Source organism: Anser cygnoides, chromosome 23, assembly GCF_040182565.1.
Source record: "Anser cygnoides isolate HZ-2024a breed goose chromosome 23, Taihu_goose_T2T_genome, whole genome shotgun sequence".
In the NCBI taxonomy this organism is placed as follows: domain Eukaryota; kingdom Metazoa; phylum Chordata; class Aves; order Anseriformes; family Anatidae; genus Anser; species Anser cygnoides.
In genome coordinates this window covers 1,156,844-1,174,300 of record NC_089895.1, presented here as the reverse complement: position 1 = coordinate 1,174,300, position 17,457 = coordinate 1,156,844, and the positions used below count along the sequence as shown (strand labels likewise).

The following is a 17,457-nucleotide window of genomic DNA, read 5'->3' as shown; positions in this document are numbered from 1 at the left end:
TTACACATCCCGCCTGTCTTCAGAACAGGCCAAAACACATAAACCGTCACTGGAACAAGCAAGGGACCACTGCAAACCTCGCAGACTGAATTTGCTTCCAGGGATGCTGCTGGGAGCAGGGGTTTGGCCGTGACCGTGCGCCTTCTCCGGCGTCAATCACCGCAAGCCACTCATTATTCCCCAGATGTTGTGAGCAGCCGTGATGTCACCTCCACGCACCCGTCAATCACACCTACATAATCAGGACAGCTGATTGACGGCTTGGGATGAGGGAGTAAACAGATACGGTGCTGATAGCACTTTCCACCCGCTGAGTGTTTTTTTTTTTTAAGTGGAAGCGAACAACTAATGCAGCGACAGAAAAGCCTCCGAGCTGCTCGTCTGGGAGCTTTTCACCGGGTTGTCGTCGGTAGCGTGGACCTCTCAGCAGGGTTATATGGGACTTGGATACAGCCTGTCCTCGTCCAGAGGTGCACTGCAGTCCGTGACGCCTTTGCATGGAGCCATCAGATATGCAAAGACGCTTCGGCTACAGGCAGCTGGTGGCAACAGGCAGGCTTGAGGGGCAGAGGCAGCATCACCCCACCGCTCCCTGAGCGCCAGGCCCCAGCTCTTAACCCCTGGAAACCTCCATCGGGAGGAAGACTACCCAAGAAAGCAGCAGCCCACAGCGCCACATCCAGCTCAGATGTCTGGAAGGGTATCTCAAAAGCAGAAGTCATGAATGTTTTGTGGTCGCAAATATTTTACATGGGGGCATCACGCGAAGGCGATGCGACAGCATCCTTCCAGAGGAGCCCCAGCACTGATGCACCAGCTCCAGCCTGAGACCCAAAAACTGGGGAACAAGGAGCTTGGTGAATCCATGGGGACGAATCCAGCACATCCTGCAATGACAGCATAGCTGCTTTGGAAACTGAGAATAAAATGCAAGATCCCAGATCTTGAAACTAATCCATTAACAGCAATTAGCCGTGAAATCTTCCGGCAAAGCAGGTCAACTTTGCGATGACATTAAAGAGGATTTTTTTTCAGGTCAGGGCAGAGCAGCTTTGGGAGCCAGCCTCGCCCACCCGCTTCCACATGTCCGAATGAGGACATAAGTCACTCGTACTCAACACACCTCCAACGAGGATAAACCTGGCTTGTTGCACTCGCACCACCCAGACGCACACCTGATAGATGGGACCACCGCGGCCCTCGATGCTCAGCATCCCCCTCTGCCCGGGTGACGCTCGTGTGACGGGGATTCACCGAAACCCCCAGGACACGCCAGCCTGGCCACAAAACACCTCTGAAGCAGCAAGTTTGGGCTCACGCCCTCCCTCAAGCTCGACCTTGGAGGTGGCGTTGCCGAAGGGGTTTTCCTCGCGGTGCCTGCCGGCGTTTCAGCGAGTTGACATTTCCTTGGCGCGGAGACGCTGCCGGGTCGTCCCCGCGAACAAAGAGGAATTAGCGGCTGTTGCGCAGATCGAATTTTATATCTGTGTGCAGATAAACACGGATTTTGGCTCCCTGCCCAGGCCGCCGAAAGCTTTTATCTCCTGCAAAACACCAGGGACTGGGTGAACTTTAAAAAATAAATAAATAAAAATCCTCGTTTCCCACCTCCTCCTGCCAGCTCCCTCCTCCAGCCGGCGAGAGGCGTTGTTTCTTCCTCACTATCGAGTTCATTACTTAAAAACAGCATTTTCCCAGCTTTGCTCCAGCCGTCGCTTAAAGGGGAGAAACCCCCCCCAAACCGCCATCCTGGGAGGGGGCTGATAGCATCACTTGTCCCCAGAGCTTCCTCAGCCCATCCGTTTTCCCCCTGCTCTTTCCTTTATATTTCTTGCTCTTCCTCCACCCCCAGTTCCCCATGCTAATTTATGGAAATGAAACGATGCCTGTTCCCAGCCAGGGATAATAAAGGAGAGTATTAAAAAGGTGAGGGGGGGGGAGGAAGCACCGTAAAGGGGGGGCTGTAAATACTAATTGTTCTATGAGGAGAACATGGTTTATTTTCTTGCTGAAGGGAAGGTTACGTTTAATTAAATCTGCTTGTTCTCTGCTGACGGGGCTGGCGTTCTAATGAGCCCTGAGCCCGCGTTACAGCGGAGGGGACACCAAGCTCCGACTTGCCCTCGGGGGGCAGAGCTCACAGGCATTTGGGGGGAGGCTGCGAAGGTGAAAGGGGGCAATCCCTGTAGCAAGCAGGATGCGACTAGCACCTTGACGCACTGGAAGGGGAAAGGTTGAAGCGTGCGCAAACGCAACAAAGCGGCACTGCTTGCTCGCAAACACGCGCGGTACGCACTCAGGCATCGTGCAACCCAAAAGCGCAACTTCTGGGATGGGGCGGGGGGGAGGGCGCACCTTTTGCTCCACTGCAGGTAATTAAACTCAGGCCGCTGGGTGCTGTAAGGCAAGGAGACGCCTACTCGGCCCCTCTGATAACATCTCGGGTCGTTCAATTCTCATTGCTCCAATAATCCACATCTAATTTGCCGTGAGCCCTGCACCGAGTCTTTTGGCACTTCATTAGGGCGCGTGAGCAGCATTTCATTACCGACTGTGCCCCCCCACCTTCCCAGCAAATCTCATCAAAAATCCCAAATAAAAACCACGGTTGCAACCCATGGGAGGTTTCGTGCCCCTCCCCAGGGCATTTGCCTTTTGTCTGCCCTCGATTTTTGGCACCACAGGGTGGAGGTGTGGGTAACCAGTGCAATGTTTCCAGGGCCTGAATCCGGATTTATCCTACGTGCAAAATCCAAAATACTCCCGTGGGGCAAGGGGTCACTTTCACAATGCACGTGCAGGGGGTGATGCAGCTTTTTCCCCTCTCACTTACTCGAGCCAGGCTCTGAGGTGGACAGAAAGGGCTGAAAAGCGCCAAACGCGCGTCCTCCGTCAGGAAAAGCTCAGCTTTGTCCTTTTGGAGGTCAGAATTGCAGGACTTGGCAATTCCTGGATGGGGGGGACAGCTTAAGGGTGGAGCTGCCCGGCCTTTGGAGCATCAGAGAGGATGCAAAGAGAGGGAATGCATCTACACTAATTTAGTAATAACGTAATAACGGGGTTGGGGGAGATAATCAAGGCGCTGTATTCCTCACGTGAACCAGTGACAGGGTATCCCACACAAGCCTCGGATGCAGCCCATTCCAAGCGCTCACGAGGGCGGTGGATAAGACGAAGTCCTGCTCTGGGCTCTGGAAACAACTCGTCCCCGCAGCCCAGGGATAGATGAAGGCAAGATGAAGTGACGCAGAGGGAGGGGGAGTGAGCGCAGCCGGGAGTTATTTATAGGAAAGGCTTTTGTGCGGGAGGAGACGCCGCTGCCAAAAAGAGATTGTAAAAATAATCCTGGAGACAGGTGCCGCTGCCTTTGGGGAGGAGGCTGCTGCCAACGACAGCTTGGAGGAAGTGCAAGGTAAGAAGAAAGGGGGAAAAAAAAAAAAAAGAAGTACGATAAGCTGCATTTCTCTGCTTCATCTGCCTCCCGCTCCCGTGCCGAGAGAAACCCAACCCTTTGCAAAAGCATCGCACCGAGCCATTTCCAAGGAAAGCATAAGGAGAATAATTCCATGGACCTGACTGCAGTTCCCTGCAGGTTTTGCCCCACTGCTAGAAACCCCAAAACTGTTGGGTCCTAAAAACCATTTTCCATGGCTGAGCTTACACAAAGAACTTAGTTATTAATTTAAAAAAAAAAAAAAAAAAAAGCTTTAACTTGGCCTGCAAAGCTCTTACTGTCTCGGGGAGGAGGGAAGAAGGAAAACTCACAATATTTTCAGGAAAAAAATAAATCTATTTTTCCTGGTATTTTACCTGCAGCAGCCCTGTTGGCTACACTTGTGCTGCATTTTGCCATGAGTAAGGGATCGGCCCAGAGCCAGGTCTGTCCTGTCCCCACATCATATGGGTGCCACTTGCGCATATATATATAGAGAGATGCACATATTATATATTTAACAAATATATATATAAATTTAAGATGCGTAAAATTTAACATATATATATAAAAATAGGAAAAGGCACCGCAAATGGAGGAGGGGATTAGTCACAGCGTGCGCTTAAGCACGGAAGAGATGCAGTCAAATAACATCGGCAGCCAAGTGGCATCTCGACGCCTCGGCCTTTCTCCCCTCCCTCCTCCTCCTCCTCTCCGCACCAATCTGTCTCCTCACCCTCTTTTTGGAGCAGCTTTCATCAACTTGTCACCGAGCGACGACAACCAGGGCCGCGAGCAGAAAAACAGCAGCGAGGAGAGAGGGACCGGGGTGTGTGGGGGGGTGGGAATAAAAGGAAAGAGAAAACAAATTCCAGGACGCACCCGAAGCCTGACGCTCTGCCCACACAGCCCGAGGCTGGGGAAGATGCTGAAGTGGCCGTGCTTTCGGCTGCAGGAGCAAGCGATGGGTGCTCACGACCAAGCCACCAAATGCAACAGCAGAGGCAAGGAGAAGGGACGAGCTCTGCTGCAAGCACCCAAGATGCGTCGTGCTCATCCCTGGCTTGTAACGAAGGAAAAAGCCGGGTGCCAGCACATGCTGGAGTGGAAGGAGTTTTCTTTGCAATATGGGGGAAAAAAAGCCTTGCTTCTATCTTTCTTCACCATTTTTTTTTTAAGGTCTGAGAAACACAGGAGGCCAGGAGGAACCTCTGCCGTGGCCGGGCTGACAACGGGAGGACAAATGAGAGCGTTTAGGCAGTAATTAGGCAGTAATGACCTACTCAGAGGTCTCCACCACACAGGAAATAGCCTGAGCTGGGACTCGGGCGATGCGAGCCTGAGTGTACTCAGCGATTTATCAGGTTATTGCTGGCTCGCGGGGAACCAGTGACCGAGTCATTAACCCTCTTACGGGCTCCTGCTTTTCATAGATAACCATTTTAAATAAAAATCCTTTTTGAAAACTAAAAAAAAAGCAAAAAGTACCCTTCAACTTCCTTCAAACCAGGAGCTGTTGGGCTCCTTTATCTTCCTATAGCAGAGCGAAGAGGCATCGCCTTGGGTGCTGGAGGATGCACAGCCGCCTTCACAGAGCCAGTGTACACAGAAAAGGGACTTGAGCCCCACGTTCCCAGCTCCTGGGGGTTTTCCTCCACGCCTGGTGAGTGCACACTGCCGCCTGAGCAGAGCCTTTTGCAACACTTCAGCATCTCCCCATGGCTATATATAGACGCTCTTACTTACTCTGGAGAAATTGATTGTACTTTGGCGACAGGGGGAACAGACAGAAAAAAAAAAAAGCTCTCTTTGTCCAAGTTTCGTATTTATATACTGCCAAGCTCATGCAATTAATGAGGATTTTGGCATGCTGGCTGAGCTTTTGCTGCCGCCTCCTCGAATCCCTTCCTGCCAGGTGCAAAGCTGCCTCGGCCCCCAGCGAGACCCTGGGACCTCTGCGGGCACCCCCAAAAGCAACTGGAGAGGCTGAAGGGGCCCCTGCATGTGGGTGAGCACGCCACCCATTTCCCACTGCAGATGGGATCCCGGCCCTTGCAAAGGAGCTGGAAAAAAATGCAGCCATCCTGCGTGAGGTTTCAAGTAACCCCGTTGTTTTGGGGGTTGGGTTTTTGTTGTTTGTTTGCCTGTTTGTTTATTTGTTTGCTTTTTTGGCAGGGTGGGAAGGCTGCAAAGAGAACCCCCGTGCTACGATGGGAGCAAAGACCCCACAAACATCTCTGAGCTTGGCGGTGACAGAACCTGATTTTGGCTTTGAACCCAAGTCCAAGGTTTTGCTTCCAGTTGACTCACTCCTTGCAAAGGTGCAAGTCGGGTAAGGCAGCTTGCAGGCAGCAAAGGGATCAGGCCTTTTTCTTCCTGACTTTCTGGCCAGTCTGGCATCCAACCAAATTGAAACCCAAGGTGGGCTTCATCTTCACCACCCGAGATGTTTTTTAGGTATTCACATCTTGGCCATGACCTTCACCACCTTAACAGTCAAGGAGGAAAAAAGGAGACATCCTTTATCTTTGCTTTCTTGCTTTACACCAGCACAAGCTAATGGCACCCTGAAGGCATTTATTTCTCTGTGCTGATCTTTGAGAAAAGAGGCACAACCTGCACGGGTACCGACAACTTCACTCCAGGCACCAAAAACCAGGCAAAGAGCATCCCATCTCCAGCAGCATCCCGGAGCGGGTCTTGGACGAGGTTTAACAGAACCGATGGAGATGCTCATGGGAGAAGCAGCGTGGAGCATCCTTAATTGCCACTACGCCCCGTTTGCTCTCCAAGGTGGCATCATCTCAGCAGCGTCACCGCGATGCCTCATCGCAGCGTTAACACGCTGTGACTTACCCGACATCTGCTCCGCTGGCGCCGCGTGCCCCGTGCTCGTGTATTAACGCTACTGATCCAGTCCTCGACCTGTCACCATGCCTTAAAATCAACCGCAGGACGACTCCGGGCTGCACGGAGCAGCTTGCGAGCGGCGTGAATAATTCACGCGCAAGATGTGCAGCAGGACGCGGCGTCGCTGGAGCGGGGATCCCGTGGCCCAAAATCTGCTTCTGCACACAGGCAGCTGGGTGGGAAGGGGGTTGTCACCTGGAAAAGGAGAGGTGGCCTCACTGAGGACAGGAAAATGCAGCCTTAAGGCCATCCGTGACATCCAGCAGTGTCAGAGCAGAGCATGGTGAAATGTATTTGACAAACAGCTATGTCGCCGAAGAACAGAGAAAAAGGTTAAATAATGGTAAAGAACGTGGAAATAAAGCAGCTCTTGGCTGGGAAAAAGCGTTTACACTGGCTCCAAACAGTGATGCTCCGACACAAGCAAAGTTTTCCCTTCCCACAAGGAAATCTCTCTTATTTTTGTGGGGTTACTGGCACTAAGTGCAGCACAAGGATGTCTGCAAAATATTGGACAAAAAAAAATTTTTAAAAATGGACAGGCATGGGATGAGGTGGAAAGGAGAGATGTAACGTGATGGGTAGAGTGCCCCAGGCAGCACCAGCCCTTTATTATTCTCCAGATCTTAGCACTTCACCCCCAAACTTCTCCTCTCCCCAAAGCCATTTAAATCCACATCACGCAGAGCGGGCACAGCCAACAGCCGTGCAAATCCCACGCACTCGAGATGGAGGAAAACAGCCTCGAAAGGGGCTTCGCCTAGCACCACTTGTACTCAAGAGCCTCACATTTCGTTTTCATTTATTTTCCCCATTTCTTTAGCATACACAGAGAGGAAGGATGCTTCTAAAGTGTCGTTAATGACCTTGGTGCGGGCAGGGATAGGGGCTGCACTGCAGCATCTGCACATCCCATGGTGTGCCTGTGTCCTCCTGAAGCCCCTGACCCCATTAACAGGTTTATCCCTTAAATGGGGAGGATTATTTCTCCCCTTCTTTCCTTCCCAGAAATCAGAGGCTGAGCAGGAGAGAGAGATGCTCGGGCTGACCCAGGAGCCTTTCCAAGGGCTGAACACTAAATCACCTCTCTTGGGCCCAGTTGCACAGAGCTTTCTGTGGGGGGAGCTGAGACTTTGGGGCAAAACAAAAGCAGGCAGATCGTTGCTGCTGCCTGGCTTCGTGGTTTGGGGCTGTAATGTCTTCCCAATGATTTCTGCCAGCATTTCTGATGCATGAGCAGCCTTCCTCGGCATGTGGATGGGAGCAACCTCCAGTGTGACCTTCTGAGCCCTGTTTAGCAAATTTTGCCATTTTTCCTGCTCACAAACCACCAGCTCAACGATAGTGCATCTGTTAAGAAAGATTGTTATTTCTTACTCTTTCCCAGATCATTTATCCAAAAGACATTCCATTTTATTTTATTTTTTAAACTAGAGACATTTTTCATTGTAAAGCAAGAGAAACTAATGGGCTCAGCAATGCAAAACTTCCCCCCTCAATGCACCACTTTCAGCCACCTCTTCCCCAAAATCACGTGCAGAAACCCAATAGCATTGGCAAAAGGGCCGTTGTCGCTGCTGCTCACCCCTTTCTAGTGAAACATGAGCCAATTTGCAGGATTTCACAGATTTTTTTTTGCCCCCACCAGAACAGGGAAAGTTACAAGTTGGGAGTTTCCCACATCAGCTCTGGTGTCATCATTGTTCGTGGTGCAAGCACAACGCAGGCAATTTTCAGCTCTCAGAGCACCAGCAAACCTCTTTCTGCTGGGAAAAGGAGAGGAAAACGTTTTTGGGGCAAAATCCTGGTGCAGGAGGTAAGTGCATGGCTACTGCCCCCAAGTAGGCTTACAAACAGCACTAGTAAATGCATCTCATGCAAAAAAATAAAATAAAATAAAACCACAGGAATGGGCAATGCACAGCAAAGCTGGACGGCTGCAGGGGGATGGAATGGCACGGCTGACACTGCTCCCAGCCCTGCCATGACCAGAAACGTCCCCAAACTGAGACATAGATAACCAGGCTGGGTGCGCAACCTGCGGGGAAGCAGCCACCTCCCCGGGACATTTGCCAACAATGCTGCCACCCGTGGAGACCAAAAGGCCACACACACACCGAGCCAGGGCTTTTGGTGTCAGGAAGACGCCGTCGTCACCTGAAGCAGCCCTGAGAAGAGGGTGCAGGGTCACCCGTGAGCCTTCGGGTAAGGCCAGCCGTGCACCAAGGGCCCCGGTGGGTGATGGATTTGCATCACTTAGAGGCATGCTAGCTCCTGGCACTGTCCTGCGCATTCATGATTTCAATTTCCTCCCATAACCGGCTTAGATTTCCAAAGCAAATCATTTGCGACTACAAAGCTGCTCCATTTTGACAATTTCGGAACATAAAAATCTATTGCAATCACTCGAAAACGTCTTCAAAGTAACGCTGCTGTCAGTCAATCACCCTTCCCCACCTGTACAAAGGCACTCGGCGGAAAAACCTTTCGAACACACCGACAGCGTTTAAGCTGCTCTCCTTCCTCCCAAATCAAAAGATTGTTTTCAGAAATTTAACAGCTTCCAAACATGTCTGAGGCTTTCTGCCATCGCGTTGTTCTGCTCTGTGACCACAAAGACTTGGAGAAAGATCCATTATGGCTTAGAAATGCCCCAAACCCCAGCTTTTCCCTCCTGACTGAGTGCAGTGGCATCCCTGCTCTCTGACAGGGGACGCGCTGGTCCTCGGGCGCTGCGCATGCAGACAGACGTTATGGGGCAGGCTTGGGGCTATGAACAGGCTGGAAACCCCCGCAAACCCATTCAGGACCAAACCTTCTGGCCCTTTTGCCCCCTGCACCCCCCTCTTGCCTTTCTCCTGGCAATGCCTGCAAGCCCCCACCTCGCCGCTGACTCTGCATCCTCCTGAACACATCGATGCAGCCCAGCTCACTTTCAGCACAATGGCTCAGGCACCGCAATAAGACTTTAATGAATTTTTTTAAGGGGTTATTTAGGCGTAAAAAGGGTTGTGAGTGGAGCCGGTAACAATCTATTGAATCTGTGTTTGTTTGTTTTTTTTTTTTTTTTTTTTTGGTATGAAAAATTGTTTTAAGCTAAAAAGTGCGCGGAGCTGGGAACTCTCCACGCTTGTAATTCTTTACTTTAATGCGCTGTTTGACAGCTCTCGTGATTACGATGTTTTTAAGGCTTCAGCTCCCGGCATCTCATCATCACGCCAGCGTCTCAGGCTTTGGGAAGAGAGATGCAAGTTTCTCCCCCTTGTGATTGCAGAGAAAACCTTGGGAATTCAACCAAAACGCACCCGAGCTGGAAGATAAACGGGGAGACCCTCTGCGTGCAGCTGTTCTTCCTTGTTATCTCCCAGCCCAGCTAATTCCCACCAAGCCGCCGCTAACCCACTTACCGCATGAAGCGGCGCATCCAAAGGGACTGTTTATTTCTTCCCCCAGAAGCAGGCTGGGCAAAGCAGCCCTTCTCCACTCCCGGCTGGCACGGATCCTGCACCCAGACGGTGCCCCGGGGCCGGCTCTGCTTTGGGAAGAGATCTTTATGGAGCGTTTGTTATGGTTGCAACCGGCCCACATTCAATGGGGAACCCAAAACCCAGGAGCAAGATGGGGTCAGGTGGCTAGATGGGCAAAGAAGGCAAGTCTGTCCCACCAGAGATGCCCCCCGAGGCAACCAAAACAGCAGCAGGTAATGCAGGTGGGGAAGGGGAAGCAGCCTGGTTTCTCTCTCCGCCTTCCCGAGCTCCCAGACCCTGACGTCTCTACCCAGACAGACAGACAGCCCAGCCATCACCTCCAGCCCCGGTGGTAATATCACCGCCACAGCCACATTTACAACTGCAGCAGGGAGAGAGCTCCTCCTCGCTCAACTGCAGCCATCGAGATGGAGCGGCAAAAAAACTCAAAATGCAGAGGGCGAAAGGGAAAGGGAAGAGCTGAAGGAGGCTGGAAACACCCCACAAACAACACGACTCCCAAACTGCACCTAAATTAAAGCATAGCATCATTCTGCAGCCACCTTGAGCAACGCCAAATGCTTGCTTTTCCTTCAGCACCAGGGAGATGGACAAGTATGGGAACATCCATATTTTCCCAGACCCCATAGGAGAAAGCCCTGGTGGAGACTGCTTTCCCCACGCTGCAGCAGCACCAGCTCTGACAGCCACAATTCCCATTCCCCCCCCGGCTCTGCGTGCAGACCTCCAGATAAAGGCACGCTCATATTTAAAAGACACTTTTGCCTTGTCTGCACTTTCCTGGCTGATAACAAAAGTGTATTTACACTGCTGGATTTTAATTTAATGAAATAACGCTTTCTTTCCCTCTTTAAAAGCCTGGTTCTTGCATTTATTTCCTGCCATCACCCAGTTAGTACTTGAAGTGAGCAATTCAGTCCAGGAACCGAGGGGCATTGGTATAAAACACTTAAACTACAGAAGGGGAGAAAGCAGACAAGGCAGGGCACTGCAAATCCTAGGGTGCAAGCGCTGATAGAGATGTTCGCGGTCAAGGGTGAGATGAGAACAGCTGCCTGTAAATTAACTCCACCCATGCCTGCGTACCTGTGCCCCTGCTGATCTAGCAGCACAGTACATGGCGTTTGGGAGAGATAAAGGGGAAGAGAAGAAGAGGAAAGCACAGAGGGGATCAATGGGCACAGGCAGTATAAATGGGGAGGAAAGGGCAGCTGGCCCCACAATTCTGCTGTCCTGCTCCGTCAGTGGCAGGATGAGAAGCGGGAGAGGAAAAATAACTTGATAATGCAGATTTGCAAAGAGACATACAAATGGCACTGAAGAAGGACAGTTATCTTCTCAGGAAAAATAGCTTTAGCTTTTTTCCTCAAAGTATTACCCTTAAGCCAGGCCACGTAGTTTGGATAAGTTTGACACCAGCCTGCATTAAGTCCCCAGTACACCCAGTTCCCCAGCACCCTGCTGTTTAGGAAAAAAAAAACACTAATTGTGCACATGATGTCATAATGCCTCCATCAGCTTACAGAGACCTCAGGACTCCCCCATCTGTTACTCTTCCCTCCCCATTTGCAGAAGTCCTGTGACTTTCCTTCTGCAAACCCGCACTGCTACGTTTCTTTCCATTTACCCTCATGTGCATTAGGGAAACAAATTAAGCTTGAAGCAATAGCTCCAAATGGCACGGCTGGTTCCTGGCTGTCTATTCCCCAGGGTGTTCTCCAGTCCAGGAGCAATAGCTTGCATTGCCAGCAGGCAGAGAAGAAGGGACCTAAATCTGCAGAAAATGCACCATTTTTCTCCCTAGCAGCCCAATATTCAAGCCTTTAAGTTACAAATCAGAGGCTGGTGAAGGGTGCACCAGCATGCAAACACAAGGAGCCCTGATGCGTAGTGAGACAACGCCCTGCGCCTGCTGCACTTTACACGTTGGCTTGGTAAAAGTCCCAACAAGTAAATTCTTGGTAAAAGAGACCTCTAGGCAAAGCAAATCCCCCTGCCGCAGAGCAGACCTGCCTCTTTGATCGAGTTTTCAAAGGCAAGAGGCTTGCACATGAAACACCCGCTGCAATCAATGAGCCGAGCTCCATCCCACCGGGCCCTGCTTAAGCACTGCTTAGCAAAGCCACCTCTTTGTTTCCCTGTCCTGCCGTGAATTTCATAGAAAAAAAAAATAAATCAGTTTTGCACCACGTTTGCACCTTGCCTGGCGACTGGATTATGAAACTGGGTCCAAAAGGGTGGTCTTCCTCTTACCCAGCCTCCCCCTCCCCCAGTTGCTGCAAGTTTTTTTTGCACGCGTGGCAGGTCTGGGCTGGTGCAAGGCACCACAAGCAGGGCATGGGAGAGCTGGTGCTCACCTGTTGGAGCCCTGAGAGCAAGGCAAGGCTGCAGGATGAGGCCAAGGGGTGCCGAGCAGGACAGGACCCGATGCTCCCTCGAGTATTGAGGTCAAGAGTGAAGGCCGAGCACGGCGCAGCGCCCCAAGTACTTCACCTGCCAATGAAGCTGCTCATCAGGCCAGGCAGGAGGGTGAAGTACAGCAGAGCCCCAAAAGCAGGATATTAGTATTATAGGGTGTAGGGGAACCCAAACCGCAGGTCTGGGGGTTCAGGGCTTGACTCCGGAACCAGGCTTTGATCATGGTGCAACAGCTCGTGCTGGATGGGACGTGGGAATGACCCACAGCCACCACAGACCCTATTTCAAGCTTGTTCCCCCAAATCCAATACACACGCCTCACATTCATGAGAAACATGCCCCCAGGTGACAGCCAGGCATATGGCACTGCCACAAAACGTAGCAGGGCACACGTGTCCTCCCACCCCACCTGGCCCCGGCCCCTCCTGTGCCCCATCCACCAGGCACCACAGGCGAAGGATGTATTCGAGCGGCTCTGAAAAGCTGGGGAGCAGGCTGGGAGGTGCGGAGCAGCTCCGGCAGGCGGCCTGAAACCCCTAACACTGACCCCAGCCAAGCCCCGTAGGAAGAGAACAACCCCAGACCTATGGATGGCAGCTGGGGATCGCAAAATACTGAGCGCGGCAACCAAAAATTGCCAGCAACAGCCCTGTTTACATCATTGCCAGGAATTGCAGGGGAAAAGCCCTCGCCCTGGGATGCCGAGCAGCCACGGGGATTGTTTTAGGGCTGCAAAGAACAGGGTCAGCCCCACCCCTGGCTCAGGTTGGAAAGCCCTTCAGTGCTGATTTCTACTGCCTTTTCCCCATGTTTAATGCTTCAATGCTAAAAACAATCCCACCAGCAGCAGCTGTAGGGACTGGAAGGCAGCAGGACATACGGGCAATGCTAAAAACCATCCCAGCGAGGTAAGGGTCAAAGCACACCCTCCTTCCTCACGTTCACCTTCTCCAAAGGCCCTGCAGAGCACAGGCCCCTCTCTCAAATTCATATGTGACAAAAAGCCGTACAAAAAAAAAATCCCACTCACAAAATTCTCCAAAAGACCCCAGTCCTAAATAATACTAGTTTTTTTAGAGGAACGTACCAGGAATCCATGGCCTTGGGAGGCTCCCGTGGGTGAAGGCCTCAGCTTCCCCTCTCCAAAACAGAGTACACCAGGACTTTGTCTCCTCCAGGGCGCAGGGTAAAGCAGGCTGGGACCACACTCTACCTCTCCTCTCTCCCAAAGCAGCACACACCATGAATTTGGGGGAAAAAAGCCCCAGGGCACCAACAGCAAGAGCCTCTGCCACCCGCCCAGCCCCAGGGAGCCGCAGGTGATGGCCACAGCTGGGGGCAACGAGCTGCAACCCCTACCCCAGGCTGCCTGTAGACCAGGGGAAAGTGCAAAAACGAGGAGGAAAAGACCAAAAAAAAACCACCAAAAACACCACGAGGAAAATATGAAGACCAAGGGGAAGGTGCAAAGCTCGGCTGCTCCGCAGCAGGACCCGCGCCCTGCTGTTTGCCGACGCCCCGTGGAGGATTTCCAGCTCCTGCAGAGCTCAAACCCAGCACCCGAACCTGCCCCACATGGGGCTCAGCTCCTCCAGCTGGGTGCAGGGATCAGGGGGGTCATCATTCAGCCGCTCTTTTCCCCAATATTGCAGCCGGCAGGTCAAGGAGAGCACAGCACACAAATTCAAGGTGCCCAGCACAGCAAAGGGACAAATCCAGCGTAAATGGGGATAAAGCAGGGAACTGTGCAGAGAGCCTAACAGGCAGCGTGCTTCTCCCCCCCCCCTCCGTCTCAGCACTATAAAGGGGAGCAGGAAACCTAAGGAATTTTCTTGCATAAAATAAAATAAATTTTTCTCCCTCCCTGCTGCATTGCAACCCACCCACCTCCCCTTCGCGAAATAAAAAAATACCATATTGCTATGTTTGGCTGAAATAAAGCCAACATTTGCCAACCAAGCACGCCCGGCACTTTATTAACAGAGATTTTTTTTTGTTGTTCATTTCCCCAGGCTGGCTCCGACTCGTGTCACCGCCTCAGTGACACCAACGTAAATAGGAGCACGATGCTCGCCTTGTTCAACAGGAGGAAACAAATAGGTCAGGCTGTAAAACAAGGGCAGCCTTGCTCTTGGGCATGAGGATGTGCTCCTGTTCCCGCTCAGGAGAGTGGCTTCATTTTTGGGCAGCTGTAATTCGGCAAGTGGAGCAGCGGAGAGGGGACAATGGCCAGATCCAGCAGCAATTTATGTATTTAGTCCTTGCTAATTGCAGCAGCGGCATTAGCATCACCACGGAGGTGCTTAAGTGCTTTGCTGGATCACTTTATGAGTTCAATGAGTGAGATTTTCAGCATTTATGTGCCTTTTGGGAAGGCCCTTTTTTTTTTTTTTTTTTTCTTTCCCCTTGTCTGCATAATGGGAACATTACAGATGGGGCAAATCCAGGAGCAACTTCAAGCAAGTCATTCACCAAGAAAGCCCTTGAAGTAAATACATTCAGGGCAGGGGGTAAGCCCAGCAGCAAGGGCAGTTCTGAGCAAGGCACCACATTAGCCAAAAGCAGGCTGGTTTGGGGGCTGCAACACCCCCAGGCTACTGAATATACCCCCAAAAAAGTGCTTAATTCATCTGCAGCAGCATCCCATCCTGTCGACAGTTGCACTGCTCCATCTCAGGGGATTATAGTCTTAAAGAGAAAGAAATCTCTTTTTTTTTGCTGCTTGCAGCTTTTCTCTTTCACTCCTGGACCCTGTTGCAAATTTATTCAGAAAAGGGGAAAAAAAAAAAAAACAACGCGCAGGAGCTGTTCCCAAAGAGAAACTTTAACTGAGGCCAGGAGCCCTGGGGTCATTTGAGGCTGCACAAAACAGCAGAAGTTGATGGTGGAGTAGGGTGGGAAGAGCCAGAGCATCACGTTATGGGATGGAAATTGCAAACCCCAGGGGCCCACAAAGGGTTAAGCAACCTCCGCTGCCCTACATGAGCCAAAGAAGGGAGAAAAATAAAATAAAATAAAATAAAATAAAATAAAGCCATTACATCCCATCCACGCCCAGCTAGCCCATCGGGTAAATGGGGGAAAATTGCAAGAAGGCACGTAATGACGGCGAGTTATTTCCAAGCAATGATGGAGGATAACTGTCATTACGGCCAAACGCGGGGAAGGTCAAATGGGTTTATCCCAGTGCATGTGTGTTCTGTGCAAGGAGGTGCAGCAAAGGCAGATTCCCCCCTGAACATCGCAAGCAGGACATAAATTGGGGTTTTACTTAATTAATTAATTTAATTTTAGTACATGTAACAGGAAGCAAAGCCTCTGCAAGGGCGCAGGAGCCAGTGCAAAGCAGGGGCCAGGGGGTGCAATGTTGCCATGCTCCTGCACTGGGAAATTGTTTTTGTGGGGAGTTTTGAGCCTCCCCAAATAACCCCAGGGCATTCTGATGAAGAGCAATTGTCCAAAGCAAGGCTGGTCTGGGAAAATCCAAGCCTGTGTTATGTGTGGGGTCAAACTGCCCAAATTAGGGGTGTTTGGGGCTGCAAATGTGTTCGCATGGACTGCTGCCCTGCTCCTGCTTCTGCTGTCTTCACATCTGCTCACACCCTGCCTCCAGCAGCTCAGTTAAAAACATTTACTAAAAAAATCCCCTTTCCTATGAAACTCAGCAGAGATATCAGCTTTTAAAGTTTTCTTGGTGAAAGAGATGAAAAAAAAAACCTTCTCCAAGTCCACACCAGCAGGACACTGGGATGACATGGGAATAAGACTGGGGAAGAGCCAAGACACAAAATCTGGGAGCACCGAACCCATCCTAGCTCCTGCCAGTGACATGTTATTCAACTCCCATTAGGGACACTAATTTTTATGGTGGAGCAGACTCATCTCCCTGCTATAGGAATAATTTAATTAACTTGGAGAAATGTAATTAATTCTAATTGTTCACGATAATTCATTGTTTAATATGATATTAATAATTATTAAAAAAAAATCCTAATGCCCAGTAACTGTCCTATAATGTGGTAATTAAACTCTCATATAAGAAGTGCTTAATTTAAAGCGTTTGGAAATTGTTTCTGGTCTCCAGAGCCCGAATCAGCGACCCAGGAAGAGGCGAGAGGGGAGGTGGAGCTGTTACCCCGAACCCGAAATCCATCTGCAGGCTTTCATTTGGGTGGAGATGCTCTCTTTTCCTTGGGTTTTGCCCTCCTGAAATCACCTGCAGGGGTCCATCTCTGCTCTCCGTTTGCGTGGTGCACCCTGAGGACACTGTATTGCCCTCCCCTTGCATCCCCACCCAGCGCCCTGTGCACCAGGACTGGCTACCCCAAATATGTGGGGAAAAAGGAGGAAAAAAGGCAAAAAGATCCGGCTGCATTGTAGGGATGCAAAGCTTGCTTTGGAGTTCTCTCCTCTTGCAAAGCATGAGGGTGGAGACATAACAAGCTCAGGGCATCACCACGGTGGGGACAGGTGTGGACCTGGTGGATAAGCAGGAGGACAGAGCTTTCTGCAGCCGCACTGAACGTTTTAGGGCAAAAGAATTCATTTATCTTGGCCGTGTCCTCTGTAACTGTCCTAAGTACTTAAATATACAATTTCCATCAAGGAATTACATGCTGCTGGCAGCATTTTAAAGAAGAGAAAGGACCCCCCACAGGACTGTTTGCTTTCCTTGAGTGGCATCATCTTCAGCGAAGGATCTGTCCTCTAATTGCACCATCTGTGCTTTGGGAGGATGTGATTCCATCCCTTGTTTTGCTAATTTTTTTTCCTCCCCTCTCCCCTCCTTCTCTTTTTTTCCTTCCCTGGAGAAATTGCAAGGGATTTTTATTTTTTTCCTCCCTTTTCTCCCCCAACCCAAGCCTTCCCTGCTGAACCTGGCACTGCAAGAGCGCTGAAGCCTCCCACTGAAGGCTAAACACCCTTTCTGTGTCTCACCCGTGTGGTCTGAGATCGAGGATGCAGCCAAGCACTCTGTGCTCTGCCCAGTTTACTACATGCCTGTGCACTGGTGCAACACAATATGGGTTATTTCCACGCGCATTTTGCTAAATGCAAAAGTAATTGCCAGCCTGGGGTGCAAAAATCGCTTCCTGACCCCATCAGGGTGCAGCCCATGCTGGGGTGGGCTGGGAAGCCACCAGCTCACCTAAGTCCAGGACTTGTGCGCTCAGGCCCGCTAGCCACAAGGGTCGGTGCTCCCAGTTT

General features: G+C 51.0%; 1 protein-coding gene and 1 long non-coding RNA gene across 2 annotated transcripts in view; both read right to left on the bottom strand.

Moving 5' to 3' along the window:
- IGSF21 (immunoglobin superfamily member 21) overlaps window positions 1-13,508 on the bottom strand; it is an 80,141-nt gene extending 66,633 nt beyond the window's left edge. The window contains exon 1 of the mRNA XM_048048704.2: window positions 13,337-13,508. Within this exon, the coding sequence (XP_047904661.2) occupies window positions 13,337-13,493 (157 nt within the window). The 5' untranslated portion in view covers window positions 13,494-13,508. The remainder of the gene's footprint in view (window positions 1-13,336) is intronic.
- LOC125180147 (uncharacterized) lies at window positions 4,818-12,108 on the bottom strand. Its single transcript, XR_010826341.1, has 3 exons — window positions 11,210-12,108; window positions 9,751-9,875; window positions 4,818-6,538 (listed from the first exon to the last, which is right to left on the bottom strand). It is a non-coding gene; the product is annotated as an uncharacterized lncRNA (long non-coding RNA).
- Window positions 13,509-17,457: the final 3,949 nt, after the last annotated feature.